This window comes from Mus pahari, chromosome 7 (genome assembly GCF_900095145.1).
Source record: "Mus pahari chromosome 7, PAHARI_EIJ_v1.1, whole genome shotgun sequence".
Taxonomy (NCBI): Eukaryota; Metazoa; Chordata; class Mammalia; order Rodentia; family Muridae; genus Mus; species Mus pahari.
In genome coordinates, this window is record NC_034596.1 from 62,202,291 (window position 1) to 62,224,520 (window position 22,230).

At 34.1% G+C, this 22,230-nt stretch overlaps 1 protein-coding gene across 1 annotated transcript in view; it reads right to left on the minus strand.

Annotated features, from left to right (window-relative positions):
- Positions 1-16,666: 16,666 nt before the first annotated feature.
- Mdga2 (MAM domain containing glycosylphosphatidylinositol anchor 2) overlaps positions 16,667-22,230 on the minus strand; it is a 744,628-nt gene continuing 739,064 nt past the window's right edge. The window contains exons 16-17 of the mRNA XM_021202038.1: positions 18,651-18,756; positions 16,667-17,058 (exon numbers count right to left, since the gene is read on the minus strand). Coding sequence (XP_021057697.1) covers positions 16,970-17,058; positions 18,651-18,756 — 195 coding nt within the window. The 3' untranslated portion in view covers positions 16,667-16,969. The remainder of the gene's footprint in view (positions 17,059-18,650; positions 18,757-22,230) is intronic.

The window sequence follows — 22,230 nt, forward strand, 5'->3', positions numbered from 1 at the left end:
GAAATCTCTTTTTGGAACAGAATAACCTAATGGAATCAGACACAGTATTCAACAATTCGCTTAACACTTTTTGGATGAGAAATCACAGAAATAGATTTTTCTTACAGCTATGTCATGTCGTTTCTTTAACAAGATCAGGTTCCTTTGCTTAACCCGATTAGCCACACTGGGTTGTCAGTGAGAGTGTGTCAGAAACTCACCTTTTATACATTTTTATGACTAGACACTTCATGTTAGTACTATGGCATCTCCAGTTGTTTACTTCAACCTGTGTTCATTGCTAAGGATGGGTGACAATGACAAAGTGTAAGCACCAAGTCTCCTTTGCCCAATATCTAATGTAACTATACATTCCAATGGCCAGGTGTCACATGACATCCCAGTTAATGCTATCAGTGCTCAGACTGCTGACCACAACAGTCAACGCTGAGATCACTGAACAGACTCTAGTTGTATGAATCTCATTTATTCTAATGATACAAGTTTCCTCAAAACAACATGAATGTGATTCAATATGTTGAAAAGAAATGTTTCCTAATTTTATTTGTTGAAAGACTACATGGCATACATCTTTGATTCCTTGCAAGGAGATTAAGTCAGTCTCTAAGAAAATAAATTTTTATCTTAAAATCATAAGAAAATTAAAATAAATCTGTGACTACAATTTTCAGTAAGATGCTAGTAATATATACATATAAATACACAACCGGTTGTACTTATTTATGAGCACATTGTGTACAAAAGGGAACAACATATACAATTATATACCTGAGAAGTTCTCATAAGAGCATTCATTCTTTTGTCAGTTGGTGCCTTCTTAGTTTTCTCATCTTTCAGAATATACAGCATTATGTTTTATAAAACAAATATGTCTTGTTAAATGACTTGAACTCTCAAACTCTGCTAGTGTAGTGATATACCTTATATCTGTAAATAAATAATACTATGAAAAGATGAGGGTGTATTATTGTAGCAGATATTAAAATCCTCTGGCTTGAGTTCTAGGTCTGTTAATAGTTACCTTGACTTATGTAGGTCAATATAGCATCTTTATTCAAATTAAGTAATTTATAGAATGAGGATTGTTTTTCTATATTATACAGGACTTGAAACTTTCTATTAGTATTTTATTAAAAAGTTTGTTTAAATTGAATCATATGAATGTGAGTGATAGCAAATATAGTAATAAAGCAAATGATACAGCAGGAGCAATAAATTCTTTATTCTGTACATTTTGATATACAAATTTTTCTTAATTCTTGGATTTTTAAATATATATATACATTTTTATTAGTTTGGTTTCCTACATATTTAGTTTAATTTAACAAATATTAGTTGAGCACCTAGTATATACTAATCCCTGATGCTGTCACTGCAGGGAACATGAAATAGAAGATAATGCCTGCTCATATGGAGCTTACAGTCTTTATTAAGGAATTAAGAAAGTACCAATTAATCATACTATAAAGCAAAATACTTATCTTGTAAAAGAGATACTAAAAGGTGATATGGATTTTAACAAAATTAGCAGGTAAAAAGCCAGCATTCAATATAAGTGTTTTAGATTGAATAGATCTCCCTCTGCCCCAGCAACATAATCTAGAAGATATCTTAAGCTTGAAGACATCATGTAAGTCCAATTCAAAGAGTTTAGAAAAAAATGAATCCATTCTAGAGATAGTATTCTTTTCTGTAAAAGCACACATTGCAGTATACCAAGTTATAAATATTTTTTTAAGTGTGGCTATACATGTAGGCATTTGTACTATAGTCAATATGCAATAGGTAGACAGTGAGGAACCCTGAGAGGGAACCAGTAGCCTTGAGGTGCCATACTGTTGTTCTGATAAGAGAGTGGGACTCTATTCAGGAAGATCAACTTAATGGGTTTATGATGGTAGATTTGTGAATGGGGCATAAAGTCAGAGACACAACATGTTGCTACAGAGTCTGGATTTCTGTGTAGGCAGAATGGGTTAAGAAAGTTAAAGATATCTGAAATGGAACACATGTCTGACTGACAACATGAGGCCACGATGACTCAATGTGTTTACTCACAGTTGAACTTCATTGACCTGGAAAGTGGGAGCTGGGGCAATGGTGGCCATGTTAATAAGACAGTGCACAGGAGAATTTCAGAATTCAAGAGGAATATTTTTCTGCTTTTTAATTATGTGACAATTTTATTTTGTGTTCTATTAAGATACACCTACTTGTAATATATTTTCTAATGATTCAGATGAAGACACTCTTACAAATCTAGAAAACATGTTTGTACATGTGCTTATTGTTTGTGTGTGTGTACACACACAGGTTACAAACACATTAAGCTGTTGGATAAAATGTGTATTTCTGGATTTCAATTCATTTCTAGCGATAGAAGTTGAAAGAGCTCTAACACTATTTAAGGAGTCTACTGAAAAGACAACATTGATTGTAAAACTTCATTTCTTATATATGAAAAGGAAGCTAGTTATTTATTAAAATTCTCAATTTGAGGGTTCCACATTAACCTCATGCCTATGTTTTAAGAAGTGGAGACCAGGAGAAAAGGTTAATTTGTAACTCATCTATTGAGGTAAAGTTCAGGTAGTAGGTGGATTGGAACATGACAAAGTTAACATAGACCTTCTGGAATGTTCATAGTTGAGTTAGAATAACATGCATGAGAGGAAACATAATATCCTATATCATTAGGAAGGCTTGTAAAACACTGTTGGCATATACTGATGTTTTAAATCTTATAATTGAAAGTATGACAAATGTAATTACAAGAAACAACATGACTGAAGGGAACAGATTTTAGAGAAAAATCCTTGGAATTGGTTTCTGATAAATCTTTTAGTGGCAAAATCAGTCATTGACATTATTTTGTTCAAAAATATTTGAATAGATGATAACCAACCAACCAACAAACAAACAAACAAAACAAACAAAAAAGTTTGCTCCACGCGGCTTTCTGGAGCTCACATAGTATTAAGTTGGTACTCAAAATAAAACACACCAGCATTCAATTAAACTTCTGAGAAATGTTATAAGGGAAAACTGTGGGTAAATATACTTTATAAACTAATTTGATGTAAATACTGAAGAAAGATTTCGAGAGAAACACATGCATTCAATAAGAACAAAAAATGAAGCTATGTTTAGGGTTAGGCCCAATAGCCTTAAGGTTATAGCAGCCATATTGGAAACACTTGGGCAAGCTCAGTTTTTGGAAAACAAAATAAAGAGCTGCTGGCAGGAGTGAGAATGGTGGAAGGTAGACCATTTGCACATTTTATTACTTTAATAATTCTGTCTTTACTTGGTGAGCGATGAGAATCCATTAAAAATAATAAGAAAAAAAGTATTTACTTGCTTATATTCTAAGACAATCAAATCGTCTACAATGTGAGGTATGGTGCAGCCGACAGAATGTAGAAGTATACCAGAGGTCCTGTATCCTAGCAAGATTTCATAGTAATTCGGTCTACAGTAGGCACATTGGAGATGGATAGTGACAACTTATATTTAAAATATACTCAAGAAGCATAATTCAAAAGACATGCGAATGGGTTGAATGTACAAGGTGAACAGTGAGTCTTGTCCAGGTTAATTCACAAGTGTGAATCAGTAACTCTTTGTGCTCTTCTAGCTATGAGGGGAGCTGGAGATGGGGCAGAGTAAATGAAAGAAAATAGTGAATCTTTATTTGTCAGTGATAGTGAAAAACTTTATTTTAGCCATACGAGATCTGTCTTGGTCTCATTTCTGATTGATTGTAAGGATTGCTCAGATGGTTGAATGAAACTAGCAGTATTTATCCACGGAGTGTATCTCTCTATGTTTAGCTATTTAAGACCGTTTTCCAGTCCATAGAGATGACACTATCAGCACCCACCCAAATCAACTGAGCTACCTGGGCCAGAAAGATGAAAAGAAATGTCGTGGGACTTTGGATTGCTTTTATGTTCAATGCACTATTTCCCAGAATGAATAAATACAACAGAAAGCCTATAATTGAGACCAGCAAATAATTAGAGCACAGGTGGGAATAGATAAACATGTAAAAACAGTCTTAAATACTATGTCCATTATATTCTCTCTCAGTAATAGATATCATTCCTAGCAAACACAGTGTTCATTGTTGCCACTGGTTATGTATACATTGTTATTTTCAGTAACTTTTAAATGTGATTTTCACTTTTTTTCCAAACAATTATTTTTTTCTACTCAAACACTGTATTTTGTGTTTCAATTCAGAATAGTCTGACAGTTTAACTTATTTGATTTCCTCTGTCAATGTGTATAATAATGGACCATTATGTTTCTGCTTCCATTACTCTAACTAGTCCCTAAGATGTGGACAGGAAGGTATGATGTTCTTTCCTGCATTCAGCTTCTGTATAGAAATTTAAATGCTATATTTTCTGTGTACGTGGATCTAGTACAGAACCTCCTTTAGATAAGACTCCCCTAATATACACATAAATTTCTTCATTGATAATGAACCATGTCCTTTTTTAATTCTCTTCCCCTCTGACTTTTTCTTAATTATAGAATAACATGTTTAATCCTAGGGGATGTGGGGAGGACAAGATAAGTCCAAAGAGACAGGAGGACAGAGGAATGAGAAAAGCTTATTTCAGATTTTATATATATATATATATATATATATATATATATATATATATATATATATATATGAATGACATGTTTTTAACTAGACTGTATGTAGTGAATATTTTGGAATGTTAATAGAATAAAAAGTGCCCAGCCTACGTTTTGAAAACAGAATAGAATCTTGGTCCTTCCCTTTAAGACAGATTTCAGTTTGAAATTTCTAAACCTTGTCTTTCAATCAAAAGGCAAATTTTATCACGATGGTGATTCCAGAAAGGTTCCAGTAGAGATCTGAGGAAGTGAGGAAAGGAAATTAAGGTAACTGATGAAAAACTGCTCTTAATCCAAGGGCAGTGTAGATGATGACCTTGACTCCACTGGGGAACTCTGGAAGTTTTCAAGCAGGACAGAGGTGTTTCCCCTAAGGTTGGCAGCTTCCAGCTGTGTTTAAGGGCAGCTTGTATAGGGCAGGTGGTTAGGGTGGAGCATAGCATCATTTGGGTGTGGCAGAGTGGCTGAGGATAGCTGGTCCAGGGTAGAGGCTGGGGCATTGTCAGGTTGAAAGGCAGCTGGTAGCAGGTATAGGGTTGGGTGAGTAGTGACCTGGTTGTGGGCAAGTGGTTGAGAGTGGCATGTAGCAAGCACGGGGTAAAGTGGGTGGGGCATCTAGTTGTTAAATTTGTAAAACATGTTGAACTACAATCACGAGTACAGGGCCTGGCTTTGAAGAAACCTCTTCATTGTCAGTCCTCAGACTGGAAAACATTCTCATTTGCCTTTAGAAAATTGAAAATTAAAATCAGATTCACTGAAATAAAAGAGCAATAATCATAGACTTCTGAGAATATACTGAAATAAAGCATTAATTTATTGCTGGTGGGAATTTAAAATGGTAGGCAACCCTGGAAAAATTTTGTAAGTGTTTTTAAAACCAAATATACAATTGCCACACAACCTAGATGTCTTTAGACATTTATTGTGAAGAAGAAAAAGGAAAAAAAAAAACAACAACAACATTTACAAAAATATTTTGGACAAGAACGTTTTTTCTATGTTTTTGGGTTTTGTCTGCTTTTTAATATTTCTTTGGGTGAATGCTTACACAAAGTGTCCCACAGCTAAACTATGAAACATTCAGTAATTAAATGTAAACCTCCTGATCAATATCCATAGAAATATGATGAGGGAAGAAACACCCTAAATGTAAAGAGGCAATGTCATTTCTATATATTCTTGCAATGACAAATGAGAAAACAGTGGTTTCCAGAAAAGAAGTACTAAAGAAACTCCTGAGTGAAATATTGTGTTTAAATATGGTAATGAACACCTGGATCTACAGAAGTGATAACATAGCAACACACACACACACAAAAGCATAGTCAATACTTGAGAACATGACCAATGGCTCTGGCTAATGTCAGGGGTGCAGTTGTAACACGTTACTGCAGTTTTGCAGGACATCCTTTGGAAAAGTAGATAAAATGTTTATGAAATATTTTGTTACTTGCTACTAAGTTCATGGGAAACTAATTATGATCCTAAAGAGTTATTTTAAGAGAGGTTAATCTCTACATGCAGAATATAAGCACATATGTAAATATTAATTTCAGCTTCTCTTTACTTACTAAAAATAGTTTAGATTTAAATTTTTTTATTTTAAAGTTTTCTTAAAATAACATGACTATTCAAAAATTACCTATAAGAGAATTTACTTAATTTGGGGGTTAATGGAAATCATGTAGGGTTAAGAAAATATATTAAGGTATTTAAATCAATAAAATATCATGGAAAATTATTCATTGCCTACATTTAATGCAAAAGCAATGAATAACAGGAAAATAATTTGTGAAAATAATTTTCAGAGAAATTATTTTAAAAAATATATCACTTTATTATGTCAATATTTAAAAGTCAAAGATCAGTGTAAATACTTGGTGAAAATTGCTCAATTTATTTAATCAGAGTGTCACTGAGTGAGGAAAACACTATTGGAATATTGCCATATGTGAGCAGACATTTGTGTGAATACTTGCTACATATCAATCATGGTGTAAGTCATGGTTTATATACATGAATTTCTTAGAGCATCTTCTCCCATTTATAAATAAGTGAAATGTGGGAGTTTATGCAGTGGACACTAGGCTACTCTTACATATATATGTATATTGAGAGAGAGAGAGAGAGAGAGAGAGAGAGAGAGAGAGAGACAGAGACAGAGACAGAGACAGAGACAGAGACAGAGAGACAGAGACAGAGACAGAAACACAGTAAATATTGTCCTCACAATCCTCCTGTCTTGGTCTTTCAAGTAGTAGAATATGACTTTAAGTTCTGCCCACAACATTGATGCTTCTCAAACTGTACATTACATAGATTAGAAATATTTTCAAATTTTAAAATTTGAGTGAGTGCTGTGTTTATGTATGTGATGTATGTAGGTGTTAGTGTTTGTATACATGAATATACAAGGGTGAATGCTTGTATGTGTGCCTACGAATGTGGGGCCAAAGATGGATATTGTCTTTCCTCAATCACTCTTCACCATTATATTTTGAGGCAGGGTCTCTCACTGAACCCCAAGCACATAGATTTGGCTAGGGTGACAAGTCAGTAAATTTCAAGGATCTGCCTGTCTTCACTAGCCCACTATGACGACAGCATCAGAGTTACTTAAGCTACATGATTCAAGTACTGCTCCTCCCCTTTTTCTAAGTCTGTGGAACTAAAATCTCCCTTCTGCTAAAACCATGGGATCTTAATTTTCAAGGATTGTTTCCAGAGATTATAATTAACATGAAAATGTGAGGCCAACTGTTTTCTAAGTCATAGGGATTTTACTGTCAGGCACAAATAAAATGATTGGTCAATTTATTCATAATCCTATGTTTCAGAAATAAAAGAAAAAATATTTTCTTAACTCATTCATTCATTTATCCATCCATTTATTTATTATTTGTGTGTGTGTGAATGGTTTATGCATACAAATGCCTGCAGAGGCTAGAAGAGGAACCTGGATCTCTTGGAGCTAGAGTTATAGGCAGTTGTTATCCGTCCAATATGTATGATGGTAACTGAATTCAGGTGCTATGGTATAACAGTAAACACTCTTAATTTCTCAGACATCTCTCCTACCCCATTACTTTATTAATTATAAAATTCATGTTTTGTTTACAATTTACCATCATTGAAATAGGAGTATTATAACTGGCAGTATTTTGCTCTTGCCAAATAAGAACAAATAATATTTTGTAGTATAAAGAGTAACTGTCTTAGATATGCTAGTGCAGAGAGATTGACTGGATAATAACACACAGAACCATGTTTATTACATACTTTTATGAAATTGTGTTTAGCTGTATTATGAGAGGCATAATTCTGGAGATGGGACTGTTCATTCCATTGCATGTATTTTCACACAGTTAATGATTGTGTGAGTAACTAGCCTTTAGGGGTTATGGTATATGAAATGACATATCTGACATCACTTTAAAAATGGCAAATCATGTAAATAGCATATGTGTCTGAGTAAGTAATGTTATTGGAAATATTGGAAATAATTTAAAAGGCTCATTCTGAAACACGACAAATGTGCAAGCTGACAGATAGTGTGTTTTTCAGTAAGAAACTTTTTCTTTAAAACCCATTAACACATTAAGAGGTGTAAATGGCTCAATGATACTCTGGCATCCATAGTTCAAAGCTGCTTAAGTGCTTTCCAAAGACTCTACCTCCCATCAATCTTTTAGAATACCATATTACAGTATTGGGAGGTCTTTATTTTACAGGAGAGAGGCAGGGTTGAAGGGGCATAAAAACAGAAAGTCATATGAGAAATAGATGAGGAATTTGAACAGAAGCAGTCTGTGGTGAGAACTTGCTTGATAAAGGATATGTTCAAGTGAAATATACTCTAGATTAGTCTACAGCTTGCTATGAATCTACATCGAAAAGAGAAGGTCCACATATCAGGTAAGCTGATCTTAAAGTGGGCAGAATTGAAAAAAGAGAACAGTGTGCATATAGTCAAATATTCACAAAAAGTTATTACAAGTCTTTTAAAAGCTTATTTAATTCATTAAAATTTTATTTTCATTTTATAGTCAATGTGTACTTAACCAAAGTCATTTAGTTGGGAAATTTTCTTCTCACTTCTACTGATGTGGATAGTATATTTTAGTTTATTGTAAGATACATTATCCATAGATTTTCTTGGTATTCATCTCTCTGGGAACCACTGTAAGTTTCAAGCTACAATTCTCACCACTCTATTGCTTGAGCTATCTCAGATACTTGTGAGCTTTCCTTGCCTCTAACTCCATCTACCCTGTCTGTCCTGGGAATGCAGTCTCACTTGTCCTTGGGACAACTATGGAAATAATGTCTTGGACACTGCATGTCTTTTTTCGTTTTATGCTTCTACTTTCCGTTCCTTAGTTCTTGCCAGAAAGTACACAGTTTTCTCTCTCTAGTTTTTTACTTGAAAGGCTGTGTGGATGGACAACTGCTACTCTCAAATAGTAGGAACTGACTCTGCGAGAGTGTTTATAACTTAAAAGAAGACAACATAGAGAAATCACTGCCAAGGGCACAGGAATGGACTGGTGATTAAGAAATTACAAGCTGATCCGGAACCGGTGCCCATTCAGTATCCTCAATACCTCAACACTGCAAAGGCCTTTGGGATACCTGCAAAATTCTATTGAAATCATTTAATTTAAATGATTTCATTTCATCAAATTCATTTCATGAAACCTAATCAACAACAACAAAAAAGATGTATGCTTATTTCATTAGCAAATTTTAATATGCAATATACCCCCACCAGTTACTTAAGTGCCACACTGCTGCTGTACAATAGCAGTTATACCATTCTTTCATTTTGAGTTCACTGACTTGCCAAATTGTGCCGTCTAGTGAATTTAGGTATATAACCCAATACAGAGACAAAATTAAAACAACATGAGCTACGTCTTTTCAGTACTATTTTGATTTTGACTATTTGTTTCTCATTTTTGTACCATTTATTCTTTGCCATATGTTTTCAGAAATAGTTTTTTTGGTGTGTGTGTGTGTGTGTGTGTGTGTGTGTGTGTGTGTGTGTGGTTTACATTTGGCATGAAGTCTCATTCTGCAATGCAGGGTGGCTTAGAACTTACTATGTATCTCAGTGACCTGAAATCATGATGATCATTCTGTGCTCAGTCTCCTGAGAACTGAGATTCCATGTTTTAGCCACCTTGCCTGGGTTCTCTCCTATTTTTTTTTTATAATTTTGTTTTGTAATTTAAATTATCAATTGTGTCTGAAAGTGTTTGTTGCTTACTATATTTATATTTACTAAGGCAATTGGAGCCCAGGTCATTTATACTGCAACAGATGTGCAAAAATTGAATTAAGATATAATTTATATGTCCTAAGTAGATTAAACAAACAAACAAAAATCATTTAACCTATAATTAATAAATTATAGTTAAGGAAAGACCCCAGAAAGCGTCGCTCCCATGTTTATTCTGGGCTTCTACCATAAACATGAAATTAATCTAATTTGTTCTAGATTAACATGAGCTTTCTTTACAAGACAATATTAACATTTGTGTTCTGACTGTGAACACCTGAGCTGGCCTTATGGTGCATGCCTCTAATTTTATCTTATCTTATTTTAATTTTACTCCATTAGCACATTTTAACACATAAAATATCCCATTTTGGGTGGTTAGATCCTGGAAGATCCAGAGTTGAAAGTATGTCTCCACCATAAAGTGAGTTTGAGTCCAGCCTAGGCTACATGAGACTCTGTATTAAAAAAAGAAAACAATGAGGAAACACTAATATTGCCTGTTAAATTAGAAGTGCCAGATATTTGTGTTGAAAACAAAAGTTTTGCAGCAATTGTATTTTCTTTTTTTCCTAGTACACATGACATACATTCTGTTTATAAAATTTCAATGATTTTATCATTAAAAGGTAAAAGTTCTGAGTGTTTCTTAATCTTTTGAATTCAGTTCAAATATAAGTTAATCGGTAATAAATCGTGCTACATTCTTCATAGAACACACACTTCCACCTTACCTCCTTTCTACTGTAGATATAAAGACATGGATGGACAGCTTTGCCATAGATGAGGTTACAGTTTCTTCAGAGAAATAAAAATGCATAAAACTAAGGAGTCTTAGAGAAAAATGATAAGCTCTACTAAATGACTATTAACTTAAAACACCGTTATTCAACACAGCGTTGAAATTTGGAGAGAACTGATTTTAAAAAACAATTAATGGGCTTAAATATTAATTATAACTCTATTTCCAAATGCTCAAGGATTTACTTAAGGGAATAATAGCAAAGGTAATGAACAATTAAGCTGAATAGGCAGTAAAGTACAAAAACTTGTGATAGATTTCAGAATTTCATTTTCACTTTGATTCTTACTCATCATTGTGGATCAGTATATTTAGCTGACAGTGTCCTTGTGAATAAGTGATTAGAACAATGTCTCTGAATCAGGTTTGCATCATCCAGCTGCGATCATTACATCATCCAGCTGCGATCATTACATCATCCAGCTGCAATCATTGCATCACCCAGTTGTGATCATTTCATGTCTCATACAGAAACCTAGCTACTGCACCACATCATAAGTCCATAATTCTTAAATCACACTCATTCAGGAAGATTTGTGTGTCTGCTACTTTAATACAATCATATAAAATGTTCTATCTCAAAGGATGTAAAAATAAACACATATCTTGATAGTCTAATGGTGTTCACTGTAGTATTGAGTCTACAAAGGCTTCTTAATTGTGAAAGAAATCATGGCGCTTTTGCATTAATTGCCATTCTAAATATCATTTTTGCTGTTTTTTTTTTTAAAGTTAATTGCTTATTGACAGCAGAAAATTTCCCCAAACACTAATAGAGTATTTAACATAATTTCATTTATTGAAAAAAATTCCAAGGAAAATAACATACAACTATCTGAAACTATTTGGAAGAAGGAAAATATCAAAATGTAAATTAAGTTAAATCTAAATTTTATGGTCTCCAGTGTTTCATATAAATTTAACACAATGCATATTTGATTAAACTTATACATTTAAATATACTGTTGAGACTCAGGAAATAAAAAGGAAAGCCCGGAATCCCAGGGCAACAATGAAGAGCCATACGAAGACAAGCAAAACTACCAAGCTTCTCCCTACTCATGGAATTTCCCAATGTTTTATTGAAAAGTAAGAATACATTGCAAATCAATTCATGGAAAATTAGTACAATTGAAGTTAAATTCAATCAGTTGCAAATATATCCTTGAGAAAACTATTGCAGTTTCTACCCAGAGTTTAACCTCAGCCCTATTCCAAATTTTGGATTCCAGTTTGAGATTCTCAATATGGGTTCAGAGTAGTGAAATCACTACTCATAGACTTATTAATCTTCAAATGACCATATGCTCATAAAGTAATTCATATAGAAATATGTGGAAGCTTTATCTCAATCTCTCACTTCTATTTCCAAGCAGATATTAACCCACTAGGGACTTCCCTGGCTGACATACTTCACGTTATAGTGTCAAGATTTAAATTTTTCTTTACTCATGTAATAACATACATAATTATATATAGATATACTGTGAATGTACAACAAACTTTTCCCATGAGATTTGAAAAAAAAATCAAACTATTTTGTAGTAGTTTTTTCTTCTAAGACAGTAGAAAAGGACAGACATTCCTTTCTAAAAATAATGCTAAGAAAAATGAATTAAATGGGCTAGTCACAAAGGGAATGTTGTAGGAAAAGAAATAGCTTGGGATTGAACCCTATGATTTTATTGTTTTCACAGAAAATGCAATAACTCCTCATTGAAGTCAACTGCCCAGTTGCGAGAAGAGTGTGCCTTCTGCTTTGTCGAGACACAGCTGAAACCGTGAAAGTAATCACCAACTAGAATATATTTGGGGAAGGTTAATTTTTTTCCAGTTTAAATGTCTATTCAGTGGCCCTGATATTTGAAAGGCACAGTAAACAAAATAGGTTTTGTAATAAGGAACACAAATTTAGGAGGATCATTTGAAAAGTTTTTTCCAAAACCAGATCAGTCTGTCACCAACTTTAAAATTACCAAGAAAAACACAAAATTAAAATGATTCTGAGTAATACCACAGTTGTGTTTATAGTCTTAAGTATAGAAACAAATGAATTAATTATTATTCAAATTACACATTTTGTTGGCAGATAAGTTTATTATTATAAAGTATTTAAAGTAAAATTGCATGTCTGGTGAAAAGTTAGTACAGCTGTAATTTATATTTTATCATATGTCCAAGTAAAGAATGGAATTGTTTTCATTGTATATTACATGGTATAACAGACTAGTTAGATTCTAATTCAGATATAATCCATTGCTATGCTGAGCCAATTCTGTGGGAAATGTGAAGTGCCATTAGTTTCAAGGTCCGCTGCCTGACTTTGTAACCAAGAATCCATCAGTTCTCTTAAAGGAATATAAATCATGGGTCAAACTCACAATCTGTTGAATACCATAAGCCCCATGGAACCAGGGACCACAGCAGACCAGTAATACATATAATCCATGCTGGAAATGAAAAAAAAAACACATAACAGGAAAGTAGGTAGGAAATGGAAAACCATGGGTAGGTATGTATGTAAATCATCTTTTAAAAAAAAGACTTATTTTAAAAGAAAGGAAAGGTAAGTAGGTTATTTTATTCAAAACTGCATAGTCCATGATTACTTATACACCCGATAAGTGTGATTGGGCAATATTTTTTTTCTCACTTTTAGCTTTCTAGGAAAGATCATATTTAGCCTTGTTTGTCACAGCTGACAATACTCAGGTCCTCTCAGCTCTTGTGTGCATGCTCACATTACTACATGACAGTGCGGCTAACTGCAATGAAAACAGGTTCAACTCTAGAAATGTTAACCTGTAAAGTAACATCACTGGACTGATGAAAGTGGTACCATTCCTAACTAATGCAGATCAGTTATTGTCAATAACTGGAGATGACACAGTATGTTGCTCTCCCAGAAAATAAAACCCTGATTGCTAAATGCTTCCCAATTAAAAACAAAAACAAAAAACCAGGAACCCAAGAGGCTTCTCAAATTAAAGGCTGACACATTAGCCAAATGGTAAGGGGACAGTGTCACTGGGTCCAGTTTTGATAAATATAACAATGTTAGGAATGGGAAGGTGTTTTAAGGGTTCCACAGTCATTACTTTGATTAAAGAGAAGATGATTTCACAAAGTTTCCAGTTCATTTCTCCTAATCAGTTAAAATTTTCCACATTTTTAGCTGTTTACTTTCATTAAAGCAACTGAGCATTTGATCTGATGTAAAAACAGTGATTCTGTTGGTTTGACTAAATGATGTAAATCTCATGTGAGAAATCCAGTTTCTCACCACCTCACTAGTCCGGCTGCTTTCACCTCTGATTGCCTCTTGTTTTTCACAACCATCTGCAACTTCTTAGATGTTTAATAAAATTTAATTTTGAAGTACCAGCCAGTTCTTTTCAACTTCCGGAGTGTGTTCTCTTACTATGTGGAAATTTAGAGACGACTTTAATGTTTCATAAATGCTTAATAATACAATTGAAGATTTCACTCACAACAGCTTCTTTGCTTGGGAAAACTGAGAAGGTAAAAACCCCTGTAAGTTTTCTTGACCTGACATGTGTGCCTTCCAACATTCAGTATTAAAGGGGTCTTTTCCCTTTAAGTTCATTTACAAAAGCCTCACTCAAATCAGACTGAAGATAACTGAAAGAAGACGAGAAGTAGAGGCTCTCTTCCAACAGGAGACACATATCAGTGTCCTGGCAGAGAGAATGCAAAAAGGTCTAATAAAATAAATGTGTGTTTTACTCATCTTGGGGAGCACAGAGCTGGGGGGTGGGTGGCAGTATGGTGGAAATGCAGGTGAATGCAGATCTTTCCCATGCTAAGTGCCCAGATATCACCTACTGTAATCTTTGGTTTGATAGAATGGATGGATGACTTTGAATTTTTTTTTTTAAATTTCAATATGACTAATTAATTCAAATAAATGATGATAATTATTTGCTTCCTTTGTGTGAGTTAAGGGACTTGGGTTATTTTGATTCTATCACTATGTAGGTATTCTGATATGTCTATGACCTGACTATGAAATTTTACAATAAATTTTAACTTGCATGTCAGTTTGCATTTTACCTACAGAGTACAACATTTTTTTTCTTACATGTTTACCAAATAAAAGAGAATGCTTTGTATGTTCTTTAAATTTTGTTCCTGCAGACATTAATTGTGTATGAAGCACTGAAGATTTATCCCAAGATAATATAACCAATAAATTGCATAACTAATCTCATTGTAATGATAAGTGAATATTGCCCAACAAACACACATACCGCTTATCGTACCTTACCTGGAAAGAGGCTTTATTGAACAGAGCTGTAAAATTATATTTTAAGTTGAATTATTGAATTTGCACAAACATTTCTACAGTTGCTTTAAAAAATCAAGCTTTGTCATTTCCACTACATTTTGTTGTGCTTTTTATATTAATATTTGCAAATGCTGCAATTTAATACTTAGATCCCAATTACTTGCATAATTAGTAATTTTTTTAAATCCTGGGGTGTTGAAAGAACAGATAATAATAATATTCTTCTTTAGACAAAAGTCTTTTTAAATGAAGTTAAAAGCTGAGATAATTTAAGGAAAAAGATCTTCAAATTGTCATAACCAACAGGTTTAAGTGAAATTTACAATGCATTGGAAAACTGGCTGGTTAAAGTTATGGTTTGTCCTCAGGTAGCTCAAAATCATTTTTACAGGTTTTTGTTTTTTTGTAAAAGTGTTTTTTTTTAATCTTGTTAAAATAATAAAATAATATTTCACAATTTGCACAGAGTCTGACTAAAGGGCAGAGGCATATTACCCTCAGTGTTTAGAATAAAGCCAGATTGTTTTCAGGCCCAGTTCTGCGGCAGAGTTTGTATGCACGGCAATCTCAAACATTTCCTCGTTCCCTCTAAAAGCAAGGCCAATCTCATTTGAAATGGAGGTTAGAGTAAAAAAAAATCACTTCTGTGTTTTACCACCTTCTGCGCTAAGTATTATCTTAACAACCTTTTGCTCTGGTTGACCCATTTAATAACCTGGAAGAGAAAAGTGTTGCTCCCATGTCTGGTCTGAGTGGAAGTTACTTTCTATGGACTTTAAGCCGAAAGGCCATGGCTGTCTAGGAGGTGAAACACATAATCTTGTCTGCATGGGTTTACGCAGCAGAGTGGGTTCTTTCTTCTTCAGAAGCGGCTAGGGTGTCTTGCCTGTAATTTGCACATTTAGGCTGTGTCGTCTGTTTACAAAATAGTTTTACACAAACCACTGTTAGCAGTGCAAGCTTCTGAGTTGAAAATTATTCAGGCTTGTTTCATTGAAGGCACTTGGTTTCCATGGCAATTTATAAAAGATGGTGGTTTGGTTTCTTCATAGGAACAGATGACGTAGTTTGGGTGTCAAGTGGCCGCAAGCAAACTCCGATAAGCCTGTGTAATATGTAAGCCCAGGTTTACCATCCTGGATAGTAGTGCATGCAAAAAGAGACATCATACAGTTATCTAGCTTAGCCATGTGAGGGAGAAAAAAAAAAAAAAAGAAAAAAGAAAAGAACTATAACAAACAGTAACAACAACAACAACAACAACAACAAAACCCAAACAACAGTAAAAGTGGGATGGGGTAAGGCGGGGAGGGATATGAAACCTTTAAATAATTCCGAGTTTGGAGTATTTTCAAGGAAGGGTAACAGCCAAAGGTAAAAGGGCCTACATTTATTTAATTCTCTACATAAAACCTTCTTGAAAGGAAAATAAATGCCAGCTCTCCACGTACCCTGTTTACAGTGAGGTTTTTGTTGGCAGGCCATTAGGTTTCCATGGTAACAAGCAAACTATTCATTTGAAACAAAACCAGCCATGACTTTGTGCTTTGACGAGGATTTCTATAGCTCTTTTTCTTCTTCTTTTTCTCTCATTCTTTCTGTTTCTTTTATTTTCTTTTTCCAGAGTTCAACCAGATGAAGCTGTAATCATTTTAGCCACAAAAGCACCTGAAGGGCTCTTTTGTACCCAGGCCAAGAATATCTTCTATATGTAGTTTGGAATAAGTTATATTTCCATGATGTCTTTATTTTTTTTTAATCCCCAGTGCTTAAAAAATGTTGTTTTTATTATTTAATTTTTGAGTCAGTAGTCAGTGGAGGAATCTTTGGTAGTTTGTTTTTTTCAGTGTCCATTTACAAAGACTCTTTCTTCATGCCAGTGCCTGGTGAATCATTTATAGCCTCTGCCAGGATAAGGTCACCTTCGAGGGCTTAAGATAGAGATGAGGATGATAACTGGAAAAAGCCATATATGAACTAAGATCCCAACAGCACCATCCACGGAATCTAGAGATAAGAAGATAAATGCCCAAAACTGACATTAAGGTCACAAGCGTCCCAGGTGGGGGTTCATGGAGCTTCTCTGAACTAAAGAACTTGAAGCATGGAAAGTCAATTTGGAAAACTAGCAGCTTTAACTTTCAGGCAAGCGGAAGGAGGAAACAGCCTGGTTGTGCAGTTATGAACACGGCAGACACATAACTCTGTGTACTTACTAACTGAAAGGTCCTGTGCATGAGAATGTTCTAGAGCACGTGAACGACCCATGGCTGATCTCACTCCTACTTTCTCTTTTTTGTTCCCTCCATTTGGAAAGTTTACCTCAGTTTATCAAATTTAACTTATCTAACTTTGATTAAAACATAGAAAACATAAAATTTGTCTGCAATGTGGACATGACCTTCATTTAGTGCAAGGTTCAAATCACTGAAAAACCCCACAGTCCCTGAAGAGAATACACGGTTCTCTGGCTTCTAGGCAGATTGTGTTTACGTGGGTGCGGCTGAGCCTTTCCTGAAATGAAAATCCAGAAAAGTTTTCTTTTTTTCTTTTTTTTTCTTTTTTTTTTTTATACAAAATGTGTATTTTAAGTGCTAAGCATCATAATGAGCAACCATAGCCCATTGCTGCTTTTTAAATTTTCAACAACACTAAATAATGGAGTTAATTAGGTCCATTTAGCTGTAACTACATACTTGACTTTCAATATCTAGACTAGTAATTTTCCCATAAATATCTTCAGTTGAAGGGCTCTGGTACATAGAGCCCTTTAGCAACAGAATTTCAATATACTTGGAATATGCTAAATTATTGATGAGTTATTTGTGGAAATTTAGTTTGATGACACCATCATTGTGTGACCATAGAATTAATGTTTCTAGATAGGTATAAGAAAATATTGAAATCAGAATGCATTCCAACAATGATTCTGAATGGATTTAAATGGATAATGTGAGATAAAGATTTAGGGGCCCAGAATACTTTTTAAATATCATTTTATATTTATTTAGGAATGGGCCTGAAATAAAAGTTGAAATTTGAAGACATCATTAATGTATAATATCTAAATTATTCTTAGATGTAAACAAAATTATTTCACAAAACTGTGGGGTAAATATGAAGTAGATTATGTCAGAATAAATAGGGCTATTCCATTATTAACTACACATACTAAAATTTCCATATAACTACATCTATAAAAAGAACAATAATAGCTCTAGGAAATCCATATTTCAACTATTTGGAGTTAAAAGCACTTTTGTTACATAAGTGACTATTATGTGTATAGATTTGCCAAATATTTTAATAAATGTTTTCCAACCCCTGACAAAATAGCATCAATTAATAAATTTTAAATCTGTTTTTAAAGTCGCAGTGAATTAGTCTTATATAGAACTAAGTAGAAATTACTATCATTTTGTTACTGAAAATATGGCCACATTGCACTAGCTATTTGACTTAAGCATACCTTGAATGGTTTAGTCAGAAATTAAGTTTTAACTAAAACTAAGCATTTTCTATGAAATGGAAACATTTTATACTAATGGTTGTTGTATCATGTCCATATGTATCAAGGGATAGTCAAGGCATACACTTACTCTTAGTTGGTAGGTCTTGTTTTGCGCATTCTCCTTCAGCAATTGATACATCATCAATGGCGATGTCACCCTCTATCCCAGGACCTCGAATGCCTTCAAAAATTAACTACAAACATGACAGATTAGAATGGTTTTATTGTGCAGAAATGTATTTTCTGAGTTTTCTCTAAGCATACAGCACAACTCTTCAAGAAATATCTCCAGGAGCGAATCAGGGGTTTTCTTATCTTTTAAAGCCCAGACAGAACAATAGCATACACTGTCAAAATGCCTTGATATTTTGCAGGTACATAGCACAGGCACTTCATGCTTTTTAGATTCACCTTTTGACTTTTTGCTGTGATTTTACTTTGGAATTGTACATCTAAAACTTGATTGCATTTATGAATATAGACTAATAAATTAGAATCTAGTGAAAAGTCCTAGAATATCCAGTATTTACAATAGTTGAGCACAGAGGCTCAATGAGTGATATTAGGTAACCTTCATTATAAATTATGGCTATGATAACAAAAAAAACATGATCACAAAAATTTAATTATTTACTCTTGAAAGAGACAAGACCTTTAGAATTATTTTTCTAATCCTCAAATTTTCTTTCTTCCAGAAAAAAATAATACTTTAGGTGCTAATATGTAACCTATGTATTTAGCAGTTTATACTTTTAGAGAAATTTTGACATAAAATATTAATTTGATCTTTCCAAAGAAATATTAACTTAATAAATGGCTCTAATTTAAGATAATACTAATGCAGGCTGGAGAGATGGTTCAGCAGTTACGAGCACTGGCTGCTCTTCTAGAGATCCTGAGTTCAATTCCCACATGGTTGCTCATCACCATCTGTCATGGGAACTGATGTCCTCTTTTGGTATGCAGGTGGACCACTCATATACATATAATAAATAAATAAATAAATAAATAAATAAATAAATAAATAAATCTTTTTAAAAAAGATAACAGTAATGCATGCATTTTATAAAACTCTTCTTGTTTAGTAGTATTTGAGTGAAAATGTGTTTTGCGTGCAACAGGTTTGCCCTTGCTTTTTGGTTTATCTTTGAAAATAGTTCATCAAAGATAAATTTAAGATTATTCCTAGAGAGTTTAGATTTCTTTTGCCATGCTCACCAATACTGTGTGGTATGCATGATAATTTTCTCAATAAAAGTTTCCAATTAGTAAGCAAAGACATTCATTTTCAAGCTTTTCCTTAATTCCCTGCTCTCTACTTGCAGGCAACCTGGTAGACACACTCTCTGCAACTTAATAAGGGAAATGTTTTGTGACGTCTTAATTAACAGATTTAACATTTTAATTCCTCTTTCTGCTTCTCCTTATTATTTATTCATGATAATTAAGATTGTACAAAGCCATCTCTGGAGAATATCCCCTGAAAACCTGCATCACTGAAGAGAAGCACAAGGCCAGGCTAAAGTTCAGAGACTCAGACCCAAGGTTCCAGTTTATGGATTTTTGAGTCTGCAAATCAAATGGGCAGAAAGGAATAATTCTAAATGCTGGGAAGTAAGAAACCGTATTGTAGTCCAGATCCAAAGTAGGAAGCTTTCAGAAAAATGCCTACCAAGTGGGGGGAGATGTAAATAACTTGGGTGGCCTTAGATACGGACCCTTTCTATGGGCAGTTATAAGAACAGATTTTTATTTTATATATTATACATAATTGCGTATATTATTGTACAGATTTCTTGTGGCCAGTCATGCTAATTTTAGAGAGCAGGAAAAGTGAGAAGTGGTGTGACTGAGGAATGTTGATGTAATTATTAACTATCTCCAATTGTCTAGACTTTCCTTCTCAGTTTCCCCCAATTACTTTGAATGATGATGGGTAGCTGGACAGCTGCTAGGACTTATGGAGGAAGACACATGGAGAGCTTGCAAGGCAGCCGTGCAGAAGACAATGCTGTTGCATCCCTATATGCCTTATGTGAGGACGTGATGTGAAAGGGAAACATCCACTCATGGCTAGGTAAGAAAGTCTGCATGTGCAACCACTTGGGATTTAAACACTGGAAGCCGGAATCAAATTCTTCATTAGCAAAGGCTTGCTAACATCAGCTGTAGTAGTATGCAGATTTCCTTAGCTGTAAAAGTGACTAGTTTCAAGTTTTCCTTGAAGTATACAATTATATTCACTCAGTAAATTCTCATTATCTATAGTAAGGGGCCAATATAAGACAATAGAATTATATATAAAAATAAAAATGAAAGTGAATATAATCTCAAAACCATCTGCAAGCATTTGGGGCTGCTCTCCTAGGCAGGTATAATTTAATTTTAACAATCTATCACTATAAAATATTCTGTAGTCATTGCCTTATAATACTGATCACGCCTCCTGATTCAATTATTTCAATAATTATTAATTTTTCCTTTCCTCTTCTTCTTATTTCCCTTGATTAAAGTTGCAGGCTCAGATCTAACTTTACATTGAAGATAAAAACCTTGAATCAGGAGAGGTGAGAAAGACACTGTTTTTAATGGTTAGATTGCAAGGGAGTGATGGGGAGAGAGACTGTCTAAAATAATTTAACGTGTGTGCTGTCTGTTTTCTGGCAAAGTGCTGCATTACATGCTTAATTTACAAATCAACAAAACTGAACTATACTGGACCAAGGGGGCTGTCCATCTCTAGAGCAATTCCTTATAGGATTATTTCATCCCATCAAGATACTGAATTAGTGTGTGGTAATAAAAGTTGGCTGATTTGCAGACTCATTAATTTCACTGACATTTATAACTATTGATAATGTCGTTGGCCACTAAATAGAGCAGGCTGATTTTTTTCTATAGGAACCTAGCATGTGTTTTAAACAGGGAATTAGTTTTCTTTATTGGTATGATAAAAATACTTTTTGACAAAACTCTTACTACATGTATAGTGTTTTTAATATTTATTTGTAACTTGGTGATGATTGGAAATCCAATCCGGTCGGGTACAGAGATCTTATAGTCTTAGAGAGCCCCCGCGAGGCATGGTTGCTTGACTATTTGTAATTTTGAGATTATAATACAATTACAGCATTTCTCTCCACGCTCCACTCTTCTTCAAATTCAAATTCTCTTCTTTCATTAATAGTTATTTTTCAAGTATATATATGTGAATTTATGTTGAAAGATAATCTCTTGTGCACTGTGTCAAAGCATTCACCTGTCAATAAAACAGCCTATGAACAATGAGTTGAGTTAGGAAATAGGAGGTAGAAATTCTGGCAGAGAGATGGCAGGGGGTCTGGGTGGACTGGGGGAGATTCTGGGATAGAGGAAGGCACAGGTAGGAGATTCTCCCCAGAGACAGAGGAAGACAGTCAAAAGAAACTGAAGACCAGGAAACCTGCCTTGTGGCATGACTTAGAACAAAATAAACAGATAATTATGCTATGAGCTAGTCGTGATACAGGCCCAAGTTATTGGTCTAGGCATTTTTCATATATAAGAAGTCTCAGAATCTTTATTTTGGAAAATAAAGATGATGGGTGGGAAAAGAGGTTACAGATGGCAGCTTCTCTCTCTCTCTCTCTCTCTCTCTCTCTCTCTCTCTCTCTCTCTCTCTCTCTCTC